The sequence below is a fragment of the Olea europaea genome, chromosome 13 (genome assembly GCF_002742605.1).
Source record: "Olea europaea var. sylvestris chromosome 13, O_europaea_v1, whole genome shotgun sequence".
In the NCBI taxonomy this organism is placed as follows: Eukaryota; Viridiplantae; Streptophyta; class Magnoliopsida; order Lamiales; family Oleaceae; genus Olea; species Olea europaea.
In genome coordinates, this window is record NC_036249.1 from 4,287,661 (window position 1) to 4,309,423 (window position 21,763).

The window sequence follows — 21,763 nt, forward strand, 5'->3', positions numbered from 1 at the left end:
CTATTTCTAATTTTCAGTTCAAAATCAACTTAATCAAATTGACCTCAATTTTATCCAAATCTGTTATTCGACTGTAGTGTCGTTTCTACCAGAGAAAATCGAATTAAAACTCTACAACATCTCCCTTAATTATTTTGAGTTCGCTATCTTTCTTTTTTTGTGATTTTAATAATCAAATTTATGAAGAATTCAGCAAAGAGAGACGTGAAACACATAAGATTGAACTACTTTATTTTGTAAGAGTTAATATAGAATATATCATTAATTAAATTAACGTAACTTTGTATATATTAAAAAATTTAATTATAATACGGAACCGAATGGAATCGAACTGGACCGAACCCGAACGGTTCCGTAATTAAATTTGGAACCGACGGTTCCACTTACTAAATACCCGAAAATTTCGAGTCGGGTCGGATCGGGTCTCGTTAAAACCGAACCATGTCCAGCCTTACTGTTTAGTGAATATTAATTGACTTAATTTTAAAAAAATAAGTAATTTTAATATTAAATGAATTTAGTTGAAATAAGCGATTGTGAATAGTATTATTCTTATCAAAATAATAATGAGTTGGTACAAATTCTTCAATAGCCATTTTTCTTAAGTTTATCAAACACGTGAAACAACTCGTTATTTGAAAAATCGAAAGTTAGACTCTAAAATAATCTCTATTCTCAAATGAGATTACCTTATATGATCTATTTTAGTTAGGCAAAGTGCAAATCAAAAGAATTGCACAGCGGGTAAAATTACTTATGAGGTGTAATTACTTAATGAGTAATAATCTTTTAAGCTTAGACAAACATTCAAGCTGCTTCTACTTTTTTCTTTAAGAGAAAAAACAAATAACGATTCAGAGGACCGAATGCAAAAAGGAGAAAAATGGCAGAGAAATTGGCTTCAGAGCAACGCCACTGCTTCGTCCACAATGGTATTAACCTCCTTGGTTTTTATGTATGCCTGGACAATTAACATGTAATTACCTAGTGATGGGGTTGAGAATTATGTGGATAATCAACTTGTAATTAACAAGTGATGAGATTGAAAATTATCTGGGTAATTAACATGTTATTATGTAGTGATGGGGTTGAATATTTTCAGGCCAGAAGGTGTTCGAGTGGGGTCAAACACTGGAAGAGGTGAATTTGTACATCACCCTTCCACCAAATGTTCCGAAGAAACTGTTTAACTGTAAGATCGATTCCAAGCATGTTCAGCTTGTGATTAAAGGAAATCCTCCATATCTTGATGCAAGTTTTCCGATTCCATTTTTCTTTCTGAATTTCTTTTGTGCTTATGTAATCCAATGGTCGCTAAATTTATATCTATGTCTTCGATTGTTCACTGAAATATAAAATATCGAGTTTTAACTACTGAACTTTCGAAAACATTGTACGAGCTACTCAACATAACTTCCGTCTCAAACCTCTAAAAGAATTGACTGAGATAATCGAATTTTCGCCACTAAATTTTGAAAAAATGCCTTCTATTGCTCACTAAATTTTGAGGTGGTCGAATTTCGGCCACTGAACTTTGATATCGTTGAACTTTGGCAAAAAACGTCATCTATTGCTTACTATAAATTTGGATTTAATTAAGCCTTGTTTATTTCCCTTTAAAACGAAACTCTTCAATTTTCATACTCATTTTTAATCACACATTTATACAATAAAATATTTTACACGTAAACTCAAAAATTTTTCCAACTTTTCAAAGTTTATTGGCCAAAGTTCGACTATATCAAACTTCAGTGGTCAAAATTCGACCATCTCAAAGTTTTGTGAGCAATAAAAGATATTTTCAAAGTTCAATAGCCAAAATTCGATTATCTCAAAGTTTAACGGTGTGATGGATGCCACATGTGTATTTCGTCAACCACGTCGTAAATTTCGTTAGAGGTTTGAGGCGGAAGTTATGCCAGTGAGTAATGTATAACGTTTTGCAAAGTTTAGTGGCCAAAACTTGATATTTTAAATTTCAATGAGCAATTGACAATATAGATATAAATTCGGTGACCATTGGAACAATTAATTCTAGATTAGAAGTTCATTAATTGTTGTTTTTTTCTGTATTTTGTTGGCTACTTTTCACATGAATTGTGAATTTAGGGTGAATGAGAAAAAGTGTGAAAGTATTTGTCAGAGTTAAACCTAAAAATTTCGGTTGTGATTGAAATTTAAAATAGGGCTAGTGAAAAATTGAAAAATAGAAGAAATGCTTATTTATAAGGTGACAAGGCAGCTAGTTTGCGTGGGACCTGATGGTTGCACGAACATCTTCTTAAAAACCCTTGAAGCTGGTCATTTTAGAGGAAATTTCGATGGCTATCAAGGATGGATTTCGGAAGGGGCAGATTTAGCTTCAGTGTCCGTTTCGACTAATTCTTTAGTTGAAGCTATTGATACCTTAACTTAACCTGTTCCACCTTTAGCCCCTTCCTTATCTTTAGAATGACGTATGATAAGCATTGCTTCTTGCTTTGCTATGAGAGTGAAAGCTATTCAGAAAAGTCTGTTTAGTGAAAGGCTACTTGTGCGTAAGAGTACTGCTACATTAGTCATAACTTTTCGAAGATGGAAATGAGCTAAATTTTGGGAATTTTGTTTATGTTTGGTTATAAACATAGGAATTCCAACATGTTCACAAAACAGGAGGATAGTTTGTTAACAGATGTATGAAATGGATCAACTTAGGCTTTATGAGTACTGAACAGAGATGATAATAGCAAATTTTATAATTTTTAAAGCATTAAATTTTTTGTTAGAGTAGCTTCCGAACTGTCCAATTTCCCTATAAAAAAAAGCATTAAAATTTTTGTACTAACTTGGGATATATGTTGCAGAGGATGATGTAATGCATATAACCTTGCAAAAGAGAGACAAAGGTCAGACGTGGTCTTCTCCTATTGTAGGTCGAGGCCAGTTGGATCCTTCCACCACAGACCTCGATCAAAAACGCCTCATGCTTCAATGATTTCAAGAGGAGGTACACTATCTCCTTGTTCTTTAGCCAAATTTGAACTTACAGTTATTGTATTGCCATGTCTCTTCCTTCTTTCTTGACATTTTTTATTTCAATGTAAGCATATCCCTATTATGTGAAGTGCTGAAAAGTCTGGGCATCAATGTATACTGAGTGTATGGCTAGATAGGATTCCCAGTGGACAATTTGGTCCCCTTTTCGTCTCACCCTCTCCGGGTCCAAGATCTTACTTTGAAGCAATCTCTTGAGATTTCCCTTATCTGTACCGTTAATGCAAGAAATAAAATATCATATTCAGCTGTTTGGGAAGATCCTCTATATTGTAGTAATTTAATATTTAATGCTCATGTTATTTACTATTTTTTTTACCTTTAATAGAACAATCCAACATTTGCTCTTTTGGGGTTAAGATTTTTTCACATTCTTCGTTTGGTACTGGTTGACCTTGTTGTACATGATATGTTTTCCATCTGCATAATATATTTCACTTACATTTTTGGTGTTTTTCTTTTTTGAGTCGTGTTTGGAAATGAAAATTAGGTTTTCTAATTTTGGGCTTTGTGTTGTGTGCCTTGCTATAATCTACTTGGCATATTGATATTAGGTTTGAAGTAGTTTGAAAATTGATAACAGAGAAAATTATGAAGAAAGAAAATATGCATGTCGGACAAATCCTAGATGTTGTAAGAGGTGAAAAACTTTATATTGCCTTGAAGAAGTGTTCTTTTATGAGTAACAACTTGGTATTTGAGGTTAAACAGAAATCATGAGAACCATCAACGCTTATGGAGTGTATACCTATAGTCTATTAGCGAAGTTCATAGCTTCCACCAAACAGCTTTTCTCTCTCTCAAGAGGTTCTTATTCAAAATTTTAGTGCAATAATGAGCCCTATATTGAATTGTCAATTGTGGTTTGGTAAGTCTAAATGGATTGCACCTTTCTATACTTCCACTGCCTCTCCTTCATGACTTCCACTTTGTTTGATTGGATGTCTTGGTGCCTTTTTGATGCAACGTTGCAGTGCATATCTTGAAAACTCTCTTCTTGTATTAGCATTTATTTTCCTCAGTAACTCAGTTGTGTGCGAACTTGATAATGAAACAAGATTTTAACTTCTTTTATAATTTCAAATACTATTCAATCCTCCCCGCCCAACATTTGTCGAGCATTAGTTTAATTGCTGGCGGTCCTTGAACTTTTAGTGAAATTTCATCTTAGACCCTAGAATCTAATTTTTTTCCAACTTAGTTACATCTTAAACTTTGTCTCAAGTTGGTCATTTTTGTTTATGTTAGTATAATTAATAGAAAAGCTAACGTGGCAGCTTAGCTGACACATAACTGGACTTTCACATCTCTTTTTCCCGTGGTCAAATTAAAGGACATGGAAGGGGTGGCCAATTCAAAACAAAAGTTCAATTTTATTGATTAATTTAGAACATACTGAACATGAAATTCTGCTAGGAGTATGGTGACCAACAGTAGAATATCTTGCATTGATAAGTTTTCTTCTTTAATTTTTATTCATTTATTTATTTATTTTTGAATTGCATTGATAAGTTTTGTATTATTCCTATACCGGGTTGCTGAAGATCATGTTATTTAATTGATTGTTAAGCCCCCTTTGTCTATCATTATTTCGGAACTCTTTTTTTTTTTTTTCCCCCCCAAACTCATTTTCAACTACGTATTCCCACAATATTTATATACTTTGTAAGAGCAGTCACCTGTTTCATCGACTTCAAATATTTTTTTGAAAAAATTGTAAAATGGGATAGCTCATTTAAGTTTATAAAAGACTATAAATAATTATGGTTAAGGGTACTTGACTTTATTCCAATCGTTGTAAGCTTTTCTTTTATCTGTTTCTTGCTATAAATGTTAACCACTTCATTTAATTTGGTAGTTATGTAATTTGAACATTTATGGTAACTCTAAGCTTTCTTTGTAACATAAGGACTTTGGTTGCATTTTATAAATAAAATCTTCTGTATTTGTTGGAAATGACCTTAATTGTTTGTTCAAATTCTCATTATTTAGAAGAGTTCACATTTTCGATATATCGTATGAATCATCAATTTTCATGTGTCTTTTTTTTTTTTTTTTTTATAAATATTATGAGTGAATCATTAAGAATTAAAAAAATGTCATTGAATTCCATCAAATAGACTAAAATACACCTCAATTCATATCATTAAAAGTGAAATTCATGTTATGTTGTATGTTTTTCGACATGCATCCTTCAACAAAATATCATTTCAAATCCCTTATAAATGTTATGTTTGTGTCATGAGTAACGAGAAAGTGACCCCTTTAAAGATATGGGAAGAGATTAACCCTCGTTTGGTCCTCATTAATTTTCATTTTATTATATTTTATTTTTCTCTCTCTTATTTTAAATAATATAATCTTTCATAAAATAATATTACACGTAAATCGAAAACGTTTCCTTCTTTTTTTAATCACTCATTTTTCAAAAAACAATATTCTACTCGTTTTTATTTCTAGAAAAGGGGACCAAATGGGGATTAAGAGGATGGGGATTAAGAGGGATGTTTTTGACAAAATAAAATTGCTCATTTTAAAACTATGTATGTAAGGATGGCTATATTGATCATCACAATTTTTTATAAATATACCATTTTAATCGAAATAAATGTTCTAATTTTTTATTTAATTTTATACTTGTGTCTTCATTTTAAAACGAAATAAGTAAGGACGGCTATATTGATCATCAATATTTTTTAAAAATACACCATTTTAATCGAGTTAAATGTTCTAATTTTTTATTTAATTTTATACTTATGTCCTTTACTTTTTTATATCAATCTTCCATTAGTTAGGATATCTAATCCCTAATATATGTTTTCATCCAAAAATTCTGTTAAGATGTGTTAAAAGACTTACTTATGTATCATATTTTTAAAGATTTTATAACAAATATTGAAACCTCTTCCCTTGTGTTGACATTTTTTTTCTTCAATAATTGAACTGTGCAAATTTTCATGTGTTGATTTTCGATATATTATATGAATCATCAATTTTCGTGTGTCGATTTTTATTTTATTTAAATTATGAGTGAATCAATAAGAACTAAAAAATTGTCGTTGAATTCCATCGGATAGACTAAAAGACAACTTTGAATACACCTCAATTCATACTTTTAAAAGCGAAATTCATTTTTAGGTGACATTGTATGATAGGTTAAATAAAATATGAAATTAAATGAGTTATTTAATTCTACTCATCACATTTTTTTAAAAATACACCATTTTAATCGAATTAAATGTTCTAAATTTTTTTTATTTAATTTTATACTTATGTCCCTAACTTTTCTCTATCAACCTTCCATTAATTAGAATATCTTATCCCTAACATATGTTTTAATCCAAAAATTATATTAAAATGTGTTAAAAGACTTATTTATCTATCATATTTTTAAAGACTTTGTAACATGCATTGAAACCTCTTTTCTTGTGTTAACAATTTCTTCTTCAATAACTGAACAGTGCAAATTTGATGCATATCATCTAAACTCAGTTAACATCTATCAGTAGTTCACAGGACTCAATCCTATAATCAACAAGATTTTAACCCTTTTTTTTTTTTTTTTCCTCGTGTCAATACTTAATAATGTCTAGTACTATATAATATACCTTACCAAATAAGTCATGAATTTTTGTATGTTGTACTTTTAGTAATCCAAATTGCTATATTGCGAAAATACTTTCTAGACGAAAAAATACCATATAATGGGATTTTTTTAAGAGAGCAATAGAGAAGAAAAGTGAAAACATATACCCGCTTAAAAAGGAAAAAAAACTTGAGAAATTGCATGTAAAGTACTAGGATTGCATCTGATACATGACGAGTTTATAAAAAAAATGGCTAATGGACATTTTAGCATCTTGTAGTGATATTTTCATGATCTTTTTTTTTTTAATTGCATTAAATTGTCTATTCATATTCCCTATTTTGTATTGTAGATTTCTATATATCTATGGATAAATTAACAAGCACTAAATTTGTTTTCTTGAATTTTGTATTTTCATATCTTCGTACATGTTTCGTTTGCGCCAACAACCTTTAGTTATAACAAAAAGCTATTTTGCACGTGTCTTGATAATTAAATACCGCTAAAAGCGGAGTTCATGTTATGTTTTCTCTCTTACATCACTAATCGTTAAACAAGATAATGATTCAAACGCCCTTTATAGATTGGGTGAGTGCCACGACAAAGTGATCCTTTTTAAGGAGTCCCTCGATATGGGAAGAGATTGAAAGGGACAATTTTGGAAAAATAAAATAGATTTTTAATTAATACTTAAAAATGATTTGTCATTTCGAAGGACAAAAAATGTGTGTTTTGCATGTATAATGGTTCATGAGATGTTTGGTTAAAAAGTGAATAAAAATCATAAGTCCTATTACATGTATAGTTATAACTGAAGTTTGATCGGTTTATAACCTTGAAGAACATTTGTCAAACATTGATTAAATTGTTAATTAATAATAAATAAAGAAACAGCCAAAAAATTTCAATCGAACTTAAAAAATATATAAATTTCTTAAAATTAATTGACATCCTTGATTATATTTATATGCTAGTGCAATAATTAGATATATGTTTATATTTCATTATTATATTTAAACAAATACTATTCTACATCATATGAATCTTTACCATACACAAACTATAATATAATATATTAAAATATTTAATGTTTTATAGAATTATATTTTATTAAAAACTAAATAATTAAAACACGTGCTGGAATTCACGATTTGCAAAGCCATAATTAATTAAACTTCTTTACTGAAAGAAATTACAAGTATTACATGCATAATACGAAAGAGAGAAACTCGCAAATCAATTCTCTCTCTCTCTCTCTCAAGATTTACAGAGACAATGAGCAATATTTGTATATATATTCAGATCTTAGATACAGAACTATTTATATCAATCTAGTTCAATCCACGGAATCCAACAGATCACTGATCCACTTCAGATCAGGTTCAATCATAGGCGCTTTTCCTTTCTTGGCTGAGGAAGAACTTTCATTGACTTTTATTGCCTCTAAAGAGTTCAGTAAATCGGTCAGATTATCGGCGTAACTCGTCCCAATAGAATTCAGCTCGGCCGGAGGATTGGAGTACTCGGAACTTTCGTACCTGTTGAAGACAATTTTTTGAATTTGACACTATCTAAATTCTATAAGTTTAATAAAATGAATCATTGTACCTAGGAAAGAGTGGGAAATCCCTTTCTTTCTCCGGCGAAACGCCCATCAAAGTCGAGTTATGAGAAGCCAAGATCGTATTATTAGAATGACGGCAGCAGCTGCAGCGGTGATTCACATTAGTAACCGGAGAATTCATCGGAGATGAATATTCCTCCGGCAAAAGGCGAATCTGGCTTGGAGTATGTGCGAAAAAACAGACCCTTCGGCAACAATAGCGGCCATCTTTGCAAGCCTCGGTTCGATAACGAGTTGGATGAAGCCAAGACTCAAAAATTCCATGTGCAAACTCACAGCTTTCACCGCGGCTGCAATGGCCTTTGCGGAACTCCGAGCAGATAGTTCCGGTGTAACGATACTTCTGAGGATCACGACGGCGGGCCTTCTCACCGGGGTGCGCGTAGGGGCAGCTCGACCAGTCGTGGCTACCACCTTGCGGGCACATACGGACCTATTTTTTTTAAATCAAACCACCGATTGAGCGAAATATTTTTTTTAATATTATATATAAACATAAATAAGCACGAGACATCGAAATACGAACCTTGAACTCGTACATTCTGAAATAGTCCGAGGTGAAAGGATTCTTCTCATCGTCATCATCATTATAAGGTAAGCGTTTTTTGGAAAGGAAGCTTTGATCGGCAGAATCCATGAAAATGTATGTGGCACCACCACCGTTATGATAAAGCGTCTGCGCCGCTGCTAAATGGCGGCGATGGAGTTTCCTTGGTGGGATTTGTATTTCTCTTAGCATTTTCTTCTGGGCATTGAGTTGGTGCGACTGGTGGAACTTTTGTTGCCGCTGAAACTCAGTACAAGCACTGATCCCCATTCTGAAATCAAGAATGCTAACAGAGTGATGGTGTGGAGTAGGGTAGGGTAGGGTAGGGTAGAGTGAGTTGGGCGTGGAAGAAGAGAGGTGACGGATATACATATAGGTGGGTATATAGAGAGAGAAGAGAGTGACGAGGATGTGCAGACCTGCGTGGCTTAATAATATTAGATTTATGCATGCAAAATGCTCTATGTGGCAGCTTCATGTTTACACCTTTCATGCAAGATGGAATTTGGGCCGGGCTTTTGTACTTTTTCTTTGAGTCACGCTATTTGTGATATCACATGGAGGGTAAAATAGTCTTTCTGCACCACCATTTAACATGAATATTGCTACTCATCGCTAGTCGTGCTCATTATCGGTCTTTATGGTACAATGCTGACGAGAGATAAAAAATTTCTCAGCGCTAACATGGTAAAATAACCTTAATTAGTTATAGTTCTTAAAAACAATCATAAATAAACTATAATTAAAATTCTCTTTCCATGTCAACAGACAAGATAAAAAATTTCTTACCGCTGACATGTTAAGAGACCCTTAATTAGTTATGATTTTTGGAAACAATCATAAGTACATAGAATTATACTTAAAATTCTCTTCTCATATCTTTAGCCTGTTTAATGGGGGCATGATATTAATTCTACTAGATAGTAATGTCAAGAACTAAATTGCTATTTAAATTAATGAAGAATTAAGTGCTTCCGCTTGGGGAAAAAAGTATCATGTAGTGATACCATTTTGGGGTTGGAAAGGGTAAATAGTTGACTTATTTTGAAATGTGAATGTACACTTTTCAAAAGGGTAATTGTTACATATGCATGGAAAATTTTCTAATTTATGTAAGATCGAGATTGATATAAGCGCAATATTAAAGTACAAGTGTCGCATTAAGAGAAAAATACGGTGACGAATCAGGAGTTTGACAAGAAAATTCCAAGCAATTTTGTCTATATTGTGTTACTTTTTGTAGCGATTGTGTTTTTATTTTTTTTTATGACGTTGGAATCTATAGCCGCTGCATTTCAGGTGCACACTGGTAAACTCTTGGGCTGACGCAATAGCCTGTAAACCACGCTAGACAAGTAAACCACACTAGGCAAGTCTGTTGCGACAGACTCGATTGAGAAAAGTGTTGGTAGAGAAAATTGAACTCATAACCAAAGGCTTCCGCGCTCACCTACTTCATCAACTCAACCACCTCATGAGGGGCGATTGTGTTTTCATTATCTTGCACAGTGTTGCAATTGTTGCATGACCATAACTATTTTGTCCGGTAATAAATTTCTATAACGATTTCATTATTTGAGTTAAAAATTGCGTCTTGATACACTGCTATAGAAATGAGGCGAAGGAAACAAGTATTGAGCACATTAGTAACTTTAGAGATTACGTCAATATTCATAATAAATCTTGATAATAAAGTAGAAGCTCGCCAACAAAATGTATTCAATCTAATCATTTTGTTATTAGTATATTATACGTATAACAATAATTATTTTTGTCTAACAAATCAATCTCGTAATTTGTACTAGGTGCACACTTGATTAGATGAATATTTAACTTGTATTTGTAGTCAAAGTTATTAAAATCGAACTGAATCAATCGGTTCAATCTGAGAATCTAAGAATCTGGCAATGGGCCGGTTCGATCTGGGAGCATTAATTGGTCCATCTAGCAAAGAAATCGGCTAAGAACTGATTGTACCAATCAAGAACCGTCCAAAGTGGGCGGGTTTAGAGGAGCTTGGAACCTGTTTAATGTAAACTGGTTGGTTACCAAATTTTTCCATAGAAATTTTTTATTCAATTTGCAATTATAGAGATTCAAAATCGGGCTTCCAGTATGAAATATCACAACCTTGATTGCTATGGCATTTGCAGAACCATTGCAATGAATGTGAAATAAATATATATATAAACCTAGCAAAATCATTGTCTTTTTATTTTTAAAAATACATTTTAATTAAAGCTATAATTTAACAATGATCCACTGATTGAACCAATGCATGTCGACGTCCGAGTCGAATTTGATTACTATGCTTTTAAAGATTTCCAAGGTTTTCTTCAATATCTGGAAAAATACACTGTGTAAATATAAAAATAGTATTCTCTTCCACTTGTAGATGAACCATTTGTAATTAATTAAGCCTCTAATTGTCTTCCGTTAAAAAGAATTTTTTTTTTTGAAGAAAATGAGTATTGAAATAGTGATTATTTATTTATTTTTTTAAGAATCAGTAGTTAAAAAGTATAAAGGTTTTGAATTTATACGTACAATATTTTATTGTGTCAATTGTGATTGAAAATATATTTGAGAAAAAAGAGTTGATTTAATGGAAAACAAACCAGGGCTAAATTTCACGAGACTTGCTTCGTGTACAGCGCTTAGAGCTGTACACTTCGAAAGTGCTGATTGTCCAGGCCAAAAAAAGGGTGCCGAGGTGTTTCCACCTCGACCGTCGGATCTGGAAAAAAAAATGTATGGGATCTGGGGGCTGAGGTGATGCCCTGTTTTTTACCTTGTTTTTGAGCCTGACTCAGAAGCAGAACTCTTACAGCCCCCTCACAATGAGAGGACCCATAATTATTTTATTCATGTGGGCTCCCTCAACATACCATGGTGTAAGTAATGGTGTACAAATAGCTTTTGCCAAATTCCATTAGACCACTTATTTTGAGTTGACAGCATTTAGTTAAGAATTAGGTTCACTTTGAAATTGTACTTTTAACAATTTCCAAGATTTTCCTTAATATTTGGAAAAATGTACAAATAAAAAAATATTTCTGTATGTGAAATTAACCCCTTGTTTCTTTTTACTGGAGTACAATTTATTGAATTGACTGCATGATAATTGATTGGTTAAGAATTAGGTTTCATTGCAGGTTACACGTGTCAAATTGTGATGTCAGTTTCTAGAAATTTTCGTGAGATGGTTGGCTTAATTTCTGCTCCTAATGAACTTTTGTCCGTATATCGGGGTGATGTCATTAAGATTCAAAGCAAGCAAGAGGGGCCCCACGTGTGATTCACGTGACCCCATTGTCTTTATTGCCACGTACAAGACTTTTATTTCCTATTTAAGTTTAAATTTTAATCATATACAATAAATAATTTAGAATTATTCATGGAATTATTTCCCATTTGTTATACTTTTTAAAACTACTATGTACAATTAATTATAAAAATTATTATTAATCCAAAATTATTAGTAATATGTCACATGGTAAACTTTGCCTATGTTATAACACCTAGGAGAAGCTGGACTGACAGAAGAGAACTGACCGATGCTTTAACACCCACTCATAGCATGCAGGCCCGACTTGAATAAATAATTTCAAAAAAAAAAAAAAAGTGGCCTCCACCCATGTTGTGAGCATAGGTCAGGCATTCTGTCATTTTTTTTTCTGTCATTGCAGCAAGGTCCATAACTCCCTGCTTGGTCACATTTTTTTAAAATTTATTTTCAATTTGTGATTTGGTTATTAGAGTATTTATAACATGGAAATGGGTTTAGGAGCATTTGGAATGTAGAATTGAAATCCAAAAAGACGGCAATGAAGTAAGACAGGATTAAATATCTCCATTTATCGCCCATTAACTTATTTATTTGTTTATTTTAAATCGAATTTAAATTTAATGAATATAATAAAAAATAATAGTCGGGAAAGTTCAAGGTATAAATCATGTTTCCATACCCGTTTTGATTTCCAACGGGGCAAGGAATATCTACATCGATCTTTTGTTATATCCCTAATGCTTTATTTATTTCTCTTTGAGAAATTATCTTTATGATCTTGATTTTGTTTTTGAAATTTGAGGATTTTTTTGTACAAAGATGATTAGAGATATGAAATAAGCACCGGCACCCCCTCCAATAGGGGGGCACCACTTGGGCATTATGGACACTATTACGGTGTCCATTATGTTCAAATAGAATAATCTATGAAACAAATATGAAAAATATAACCTAGAGAGCTCCTCCTCCTTAAAACAGATTTTTTTTTCCTTTTTGCGTGTGTGTGTGCGTGTGTGTGCACGCGTGTTGGTGGGGGGGGGGTTGCCAAGGAGATACAGATTGAGATTTCTAAACCAATGAAAAAATCGAAGATTAAGGGGGAAAAAATAGTTTCGAAACTGATCTTTACTTTCCATGGCGATTTACGGGATCTAACAACAAACTTGCTTGGAGGAGCAAATAATTTAGCATGTTCATCTCATTTCTGATATTTCTTTCTTGCCAAAAAATCCACATGTACTTGCTTAGCACCAAATCTCAGCATTTCTTTTAAGATCATCTCTAGCGTTGCACTAAATTTTTAATCACAATTCACATAATAAAATATTGTACGTATAAATGGGGGCATGATATTAATTCTACTAGATAGTAATGTCAAGAACTAAATTGCTATTTAAATTAATGAAGAATTAAGTGCTTCCGTTTGGGGAAAAAAGTATCATGTAGTGATACCATTTTGGGGTTGGAAAGGGTAAATAGTTGACTTATTTTGAAATGTGAATGTACACTTTTCAAAAGGGTAATTGTTACATTTGCATGGAAAATTTTCTAATTTACGTAAGATCGAGATTGATATAAGCGCAATATTAAAGTACAAGTGTCGCGTTAAGAGAAAAATATGGCGATGAATCAGGAGTTTGACAAGAAAATTCCAAGCAATTTTGTCTATATTGTGTTACTTTTTGTCGCGATTGTGTTTTTATTTTTTTTTATGACATTGGAATCCATAGCCGCTGCATTTCGGGTATACACTGGTAAACTCTTGGGCTGACGCAATAGCCTGTAAACCATGCTAGCCAAGTAAACCACACTAGGTATGTTCGGTGCGACAGACTCGATCAAGAAAAGCGTTGGTAGGAAAAATCGAACTCATAACCAAAGGCTTATGCGCTCATCTACTTCATCAACTCGACCACTCCATGAGAGGCGATTGTGTTTTCATTATGTTGCAGAGTGTTGCAATTGTTGCATGACCATAACTATTTTGTCCAGTAATAAATTTCTATAACGATTTCATTATTTGAGTTAAAAATTGCGTCTTGATACACTGCTATATAAATGAGGCGAAGGAAACAAGTATTGAGCACATTATTAACTTTAGAGATTACGTCAATATTCATAATAAATCTTGATAATAAAGTAGAAGCTCGCCGACAAAATGTGTTCAATCCAATAATTTTGTTATCAGTATATTATACGTATAACAATAATTATTTTTGTCTAACAAATCAATCTCGTAATTTGTACTAGGTGCACACTTGATTAGAAGAATATTTAACTTGTATTTGTAGTCAAAGTTATTAAAATCGAACTGAATCAATCGGTTCAATCCGAGAATCCGGCAATGGGCCGGTTCGATCTGGGTGCATTAATTGGTCCATCTAGCAAAGAAATCGGCTAAGAACAATCAAGAACCGTCCAAACTGGGCGGGTTTAGAGGAGCTTGGAACCTTTTTAATGTAAAGTGGTTGGTTACCAAATTTTTCCATAGAAATTTTTTATTCAATTTGCAATTATAGAGATTCAAAATCGGGCTTCCAGTATGAAATATCACAACCTTGATTGCTATGGCATTTGCAGAACCATTGCAATGAATGTGAAATAAATATATATATAAACCTAGAAAAATCATTGTCTTTTTATTTTTAAAAATACGTATAATTTAACAATGATCCACTGATTGAACCACTGCATATCGACTTCCGAGTCGAATTTGATTACTATGCTTTTAAAGATTTCCAAGGTTTTCTTCAATATCTGGAAAAATACACTGTGTAAATATAAAAATAGTATTCTCTTCCACTTGTAGATGAACCATTTGTAATTAATTAAGCCTCTAATTGTCTTCCATTAAAAAGAATTTTTTTTTTTGAAGAAAATGAGTATTGAAATAGTGATTATTTATTTATTTTTTTAAGAATAAGTAGTTAAAAAGTATAAAGGTTTTGAATTTATACGTACAATATTTTATTGTGTGAATTGTGATTGAAAATATATTTGAAAAAAAAGAGTTGATTTAATGGAAAACAAATCAGAGCTAAATTTCACGAGACTTGCTTGGTGTACAACGTTTAGAGCTGTACACTCTTACAACCCCCTCACAATGAGGGGGTCCATAATTATTGTATTCATGTGGACCCCTCAACATTCATGGTGTTAGCAATGGTGTACAAGCAACTTTTGCCAAATTTCATTAGACCACTTATTTTGAATTGACTGCATTTAGTTAAAAATTAGGTTGATTTTGAAACTGTACTTTAACAATTTCCAAGGTTTTCCTTAATATTTGGAAAAATGTACTAATAAAAAAATATTTTTGTATGTGAAATGAAGCCCTTATTGCATTTTACTACAATTTATTGAATTGGCTGCATGATTATTGATTGGTTAAGAATTAGGTTTCATTGCAGGTTACACGTGTCAGATTGTGATGGCAGTTTCTAGAAATTTTCGTGAGATGGTTGGCTTAATTACTGCTACTAATGAACTTTTGTCGGTATATCGGGGTGATGTCATTAAGATTCAAAGCAAGCAAGAGGGGCCCCCACGTGTGATTCACGTGACCCCATTGTCTTTATTGCCACGTACAAGAATTTTATTTCCTATTTAAGTTTAAATTTTAATCATATACAATAAATAATTTAGAATTATTCATGGAATTATTTCCCATTTGTTATACTTTTTAAAACTACTATGTACAATTAATTATAAAAATTATTATTAATCCAAAATTATTAGTAATATGTCACATAGTAAACTTTGCCTATGTTATAACTCTGTGCTTGGTCACATTTTTAAAATTTTAGGGAAAATTGCAGCAGAGGCTCCAAACTTTTAAAATACTAGCAGATTTTCTTCAAGCCTTTAATTTGTTGCAATTGTCACCTCAAACCTTTCCAAACATTGCAGTGGAGACCCTTTTGGACGGTTTTCATCCAAATATCTGTTAGTTGACTAAGAATTTTAACTTTGACCATATTTGTAGTATTTTTGAAAGGATAAAATAGTAACTTCCATTTATTACATTAAAATGAGTAATAAATTAAATTAGAAAAAATAAGAAATAAGAGAAAAAAAAAATTAAAAGAAGCCAGTCATCTTCATTGTCCCACCCCACCCCGAACCCGAACCCGAACCCAAAATCAATTATCGCTGCCTCCACCTCCACCTCCACCTCCACCTCCCCTTTGTTCCTACCCCCTGAGACTACTGTTCTCAAAATAATCACATGCTCAAGCACCGCGTACGAGATTCATATCGTTGTTGCATAAAAAACCCACAAATTTCTTCAACTCCATTGTCAGTTTTTAATTTTAAAATCAAATCAAAGTTGATATAGAGAGAGGGAAAAAAACAGAGAATCAAGTCAACGAAATGGATACGTTAATGAAGGAAGAAGAGTACAACTGGAAAGAAGTGGAACTCTTGTTTGTTTTGTTTCTATAAAACTCATTAGACTTTTGGAAGGGGAGAAAGGAAAACAAAAGTTCAGTCATGAATGGATTTGCTATTTTCTAGCTTTAATGGTACTTTTATATAGAATTTATCACATTGCAAATAGGTGAAGTCAAAGGCTAGAATCGTGAAGGAAGGCAATTTGTAAGGAAGCAACGAGGTTGAAGCCTGCTGCTGTTGTTCTTGGTACCAAAGGCCGAAGCTTGATGCAATGGTGCCACTCTTCCTCGTTCTTCCTCCTCCTTACCTGTTTGTGCTTCAAGCACATTTTGTTGTAACTCTGGAACTTCTATTCTTAGGTGTAGGAACAGAGGGGAGGTGGAGGTGACGGTAATTAATTTTGGGCAAGGGTGAGGGTTGGGGAGGGGTACGAGGAAGAAGAAGACTGGCTTCTTTTAATTTTTTAATTTTTAATTTTTTCTAATTTAATTTCTCACTTATTTTAATGTAATAAATGGAAGTTATTATTTCACCCTTTCAAAATTACTACAAATATGGTCAAAGTCAAAATTCTTAGTCAACTAACAGACATTTGGATGAAAACCATTCAAAAGGGCTTCCGCAGCAATGTTTCGAAAGGTTTGGGATGACGGTTGCAATAAATTAAAGGTTTGGAAAAAATCTGCTAATGTTTTAAAGGTTTGGAGCCTCTACTGCAATTTTCCCAAAAAATTATTTTCAATTTGTGATTTGGTTATTAGGGTATTTATAACAAGGAAATAGGTTTAGGCGCATTTGGAATGTAGAATTGAAATCCAAGAAGACGGCAATGAAGTGAGACAGGATTAAATATCTCCATTTATCGCCCATTAACTTATTTATTTGTTTATTTTAAATCGAATTTAAATTTAATGAATATAATAAAAAATAATAGTCGGGACAGTTCAAGGTATAAATCATGTTCCCATACCCGTCTTGATTTCCAACGGGGCAAGGAAACTCTACATTGCTCTTTTGTTATATCCCTAATGCTTTATTTATTTCTCTTTGAGAAATGTCTTAATGATCTTGATTTTGTTTTCAAAATATGAGGATTTTTTTGTACAAAGATGATTGGAGATATGGAACAAGGAAGGCGCCACTTGAGCATTATGGACACTATAGTGTTCATTACGTTCAAATAGAATAATCCATGAAACAAATATGAAAAATATAACCTCGGGAGCTCCTCCTCCTTAAATGTGCGTGCGTGTGTGTGTGTTTGTTGGTGAGGGTGGGGGTGAACAAGGAGATACAGATGAAGATTCCTTAAACCAATCAAAAATGAAAAATCANGTGTGTGTGTTTGTTGGTGAGGGTGGGGGTGAACAAGGAGATACAGATGAAGATTCCTTAAACCAATCAAAAATGAAAAATCAAAGATTAAGGGGGAAAAAATAGTTTCGAAACTAATATTTACTTTCCATGGCGATTTACGCGATCTAACAACAAAACTTGCTTGGAGGAGCAGATAATTTAGCATGTTTGTCTCAATCTGATATTTCTTCCTTGCCAAAAAACTCATATGTCTCAATCTGATATTTCAGCATTTTTTTTAAAGTCATTTCCAGCGCTGAACTAAATTTTGCACCATATTGTACCAAATTTTGCACCAAACTAAAATTCATTTCCAACCATTACTCCAAAAGTTACCCCAAATGAATAGTGTTTAACCATTTTCTTCATTTTTTTATTCTTTATAATTTATTTATTTGAAATATTATTTATTTAATTATTTTATAAATATATAAATTACTATATAAATAATTACGATAAAGATTAAATTCATTTATAAATATAAAAAATATAATACAATTAATAAAAATATTAAAACAATGAAAATCGTAAATCATGCCATCAGAAAATAGTACAATGCATTTCGAATTTGGATATTACGATATTATGAAGTCGCAAAATTTTTGTAATTTAATTCTCGGAATTCATATGTTCTTCCCCCCAATGATCAATTAATGCATTTCAAATTTTATGTATCGTTTTGTTTAAATAAAATTTAGATTATCGTGTGTATGTCGTTGTTTAATATATTTCGTGTTAACTTTAATAAATAATCGTGTTTGTTATATTTTAAATTTTCTTCTTCTTTTAATTAATTTATTAATTAGTATTTCTTACATTTAAAATTTATTTTAAATGCAAATAATAAAAATAATAACAATTTATTGTATTAAAAAATATATAGCACAAATGATACAATTACTCTTCATCAATTATTTGGAAAAGGAGAAGAAAATGACAAATTAGATTTTCACAACTTTGCACCATTTTGCACCAAAATGGTGCAAAATATAGTGTTGTATTGGAGCAACTTTGCACCAAAAAAGGGACAATTTGGTGATTTGGGGTTTACATTGGAGATGCTCTTAAGAAAAGGTATATGTCGTTTTACTCTCAGCATCAAATTGTATTTTCTGATCTTGACCTTCATGATCAAACAATTATTTCTAAATGAAATAAGAATTTAATTTAAAATTTTAGGTGACTCCCTAAATAGCACTTATAAGATCAATGAAGGTGGCTTCTCACTGAATTGGGATTATTGCTTGCCAAATTAATCCCATGTTTGGTTTTACTAAAAATCAAATTTTTAGTAAATTTTGATAAAAGTCGATGAAATGTGTGATTGATAAATTGCTTAAAATTGTGGGCTCCATAAAATGTGTGATTGAAAATAAGTTTTAGGAAAAAAAAGGTTTTATAAAATGAGAGTCGAACATGGGTGCTAAATGATATTTCCATCTCCATTGCGGAATGCAACTTTATCTTGGTTATTCAAAGTTTAGATTCTTATTTTTGCTTTGTGGTCCATCCTCATTTTTGGGAAAAATGTGTTTTGGAATAATAATTTTTTGAAAAATATGTGGTTAAAAAATAATGAAAAGTTTTTTATTTACATGTAAAATTATTTTGTGAAAGAATTTGTAGTTGAAAATTAGTTTTTCAAAAAAAAAAAAAAAAGAGTTTTTGGAGAATTGAAGTCCAAACAGGGGCGATATTAATTGGTAACATTGGTTGAGGCCCTTGCAGTTTGTTCCTCGAGATGAGAATAAAGTAGGCCACAAACTGCATAGTTTGCTATATATTCATGCCTGAGTTGATTTAATCTGGGTTCCTCGTATTCCCCGTTTTATGTTCATGAAGTTCGTGACGATCTTTCGTAAGAAAAGTTTCTTGTGTTGGTTCACTGCATGCCACTCCAGCCAAATGCTTTGCTGCTGAGTGAGGATCCTTCATGTTTATGATGAATTCCACGGCTTCTTAATTCGACATCACCAATGCAAAGTCGGATAGAACTTATTGAAAGAGTAAAGGAAGAAAAGGCTTAACCAATGTGTTATAGCCTGCTGTGTATAATGTATTATATAGACTTCATACAAAGAATGGAAAGATACAGCAAGAGAGTTTTCCTAAAATACAAACAAGTTGTAAAGAGTAAATCAAACTATACATGGCTAATTATATCTAATTGTCGAAACACTATCCCTGATTATCTGTCATTTATCTAATTGCTGGCTGATTGCTGGAGCATGATCTGTGATAGGTTGATTTGATATTGATTGCTTAACATCCCCCCTCAAACGTATGGGAAGGTTACAGACCATAAGTTTGTCTTTCAAGAATTGAAATCTAGAGGATGTCAAGCCTTTGGTGAAAATATTGCAACTTGATCCAAGGTAGAGATATAGCGCATTTCGACATCTCTATTAATCACCTTCTCACGAATAAAATGAAAGTCCACTTCAATATGTTTAGTGCGGGCGTGGTAAATAGGATTGGCAGCAAGTACAATTGTACTCTGATTATCACACCAAAATGTAGGAGGAAAAAGAAGAGGTATGCGTAGGTCTTTAAGTAACATCCAAATCCAATACAATTCAGCAACAACCATGGCTAATGCTCGGTATTCAGCCTCTGTGCTTGATCGAGAGACAACATTCCCTTTTTTTGCACACCAAGAGACTAAACAAGGACCCAAAAAAATTCCATACCCAGTAGTGGATCGTCGATCAATAGGATCTCCTGCCCAATCTAAATCGCAATACGCATGAATGCTCAAAGACCCTTTTGTGAAGTACAAACCATGTTCAACTGTACCTTTAAGATATTGTAAAACTCGCTTTGCAGACTTCCAGTAGGTAGCAGTAGGTGAGTGAAGATGTTGGCATAGTTGATTTACAGAATAGGCAATTTCGGGACGAGTTAGAGTACAATACTGAAGAGCCCCAACAATTTGCCTGTAAGTTGTGGCATCTTGAATAGGTTCATTAATCACACTAGAAATTTTACTGCCTGAAATGCAAGGTGCTGAATAGGGTTTTGCACCCACCATCCGTGCATGATGAAGAACATCAAGAATATATTTACTTTGCCAAAGATGTAACCCATGTGCATCACGAGATGCTTCAATTCCCAAAAAAATCCCAGATCACCAAGAGCCTTTAAGGCAAATTCCTTTTGTAGTTGGATAGTAAGAGTCTAGAGAAAGGTAAGACAAGATCCTGTTATAAGTAAATCATCCACGTAGATGAGAATAAATACATGAACTTTGTTATGGTGAAAAGTAAACAATGAAGTATCAACAGGAGATCCCACAAATCGAAGATCAAGTAAACTATTGGAGAGTCGAAGAAACCATGCCCGTGGTGCCTGTTTAAGGCTATAGAGGGCCTTCTTAAGGCGACAAACATGCTCAGGATATATATATGATTAATAAAACCAGGAGGTTGCTCAATGAAAACCTCTTCTTCTAGTGTTTCATGTCACATCGGTTAAATACCGAAATATTGACCAACTTAAAAAGATCTTGGATTATTTCTCTTAACAACGTTGACCTTATTAATATGGATCCCAAATCTTAACATGGTATCGGAGCCCATTAAGCTCCAACGAGCGATTCGATCCGATTATAAGTCTCAATTAATGAGCAACGGATTGCAAGATTAATTTGCTCAAACGAGCCACCATCTTGCGGAGGCATGTTAAGGGAATATAATCCCATATCGGTAAAATACCGAAATAATGACCAATATATAAAGAATTGGGACACTCCTCTTAATAAGGTTGACCTTATTAAAATGGACCCCAAATCTCAACATGGTATCAGAGCCCAATAAGCTCCAACGAATTATTCGATCCAATTAAGTCTCAAAAATGAGCATACAGATTTCAAGATTGATCTGCTCAAAAAGAGCCACCATCTTGCGGGGGCATGTTAAGGGAATAAATCACACA

At 32.7% G+C, this 21,763-nt stretch overlaps 1 protein-coding gene and 1 long non-coding RNA gene across 2 annotated transcripts; one reads left to right on the plus strand and one right to left on the minus strand.

Annotated features, from left to right (window-relative positions):
- The first annotated feature begins 792 nt into the window (after positions 1–792).
- LOC111407330 lies at positions 793–3,931 on the plus strand. Its single transcript, XR_002705090.1, has 3 exons — positions 793–932; positions 1,103–1,192; positions 2,844–3,931. It is a non-coding gene; the product is annotated as an uncharacterized LOC111407330 (long non-coding RNA).
- A 3,842-nt stretch (positions 3,932–7,773) lies between these two features.
- LOC111408189 (zinc finger CCCH domain-containing protein 2-like) lies at positions 7,774–9,293 on the minus strand. The gene is made up of 3 exons (XM_023037986.1): positions 8,770–9,293; positions 8,228–8,676; positions 7,774–8,157 (listed from the first exon to the last, which is right to left on the minus strand). Exons 1-3 carry the CDS (start codon positions 9,160–9,162, stop codon positions 7,956–7,958), a joined length of 1,044 nt encoding a protein of 347 aa, XP_022893754.1. The 5' UTR covers positions 9,163–9,293; the 3' UTR covers positions 7,774–7,955.
- Positions 9,294–21,763: the final 12,470 nt, after the last annotated feature.

What these genes read in the sequence shown, in the direction of transcription:
- LOC111408189 (XM_023037986.1), bottom strand. Translation starts at nt 9,162, where the DNA reads ATGTATATCCGTCACCTCTCTTCTTCCACGCCCAACTCACTCTACCCT. An exon ending in TCAGAATGTACGAGTTCAAG is followed by an intron (nt 8,677 to 8,769) that starts GTTCGTATTTCG and finishes TAAAAAAAATAG; the next exon opens with GTCCGTATGTGCCCGCAAGG. An exon ending in GATTTCCCACTCTTTCCTAG is followed by an intron (nt 8,158 to 8,227) that starts GTACAATGATTC and finishes TGTCTTCAACAG; the next exon opens with GTACGAAAGTTCCGAGTACT.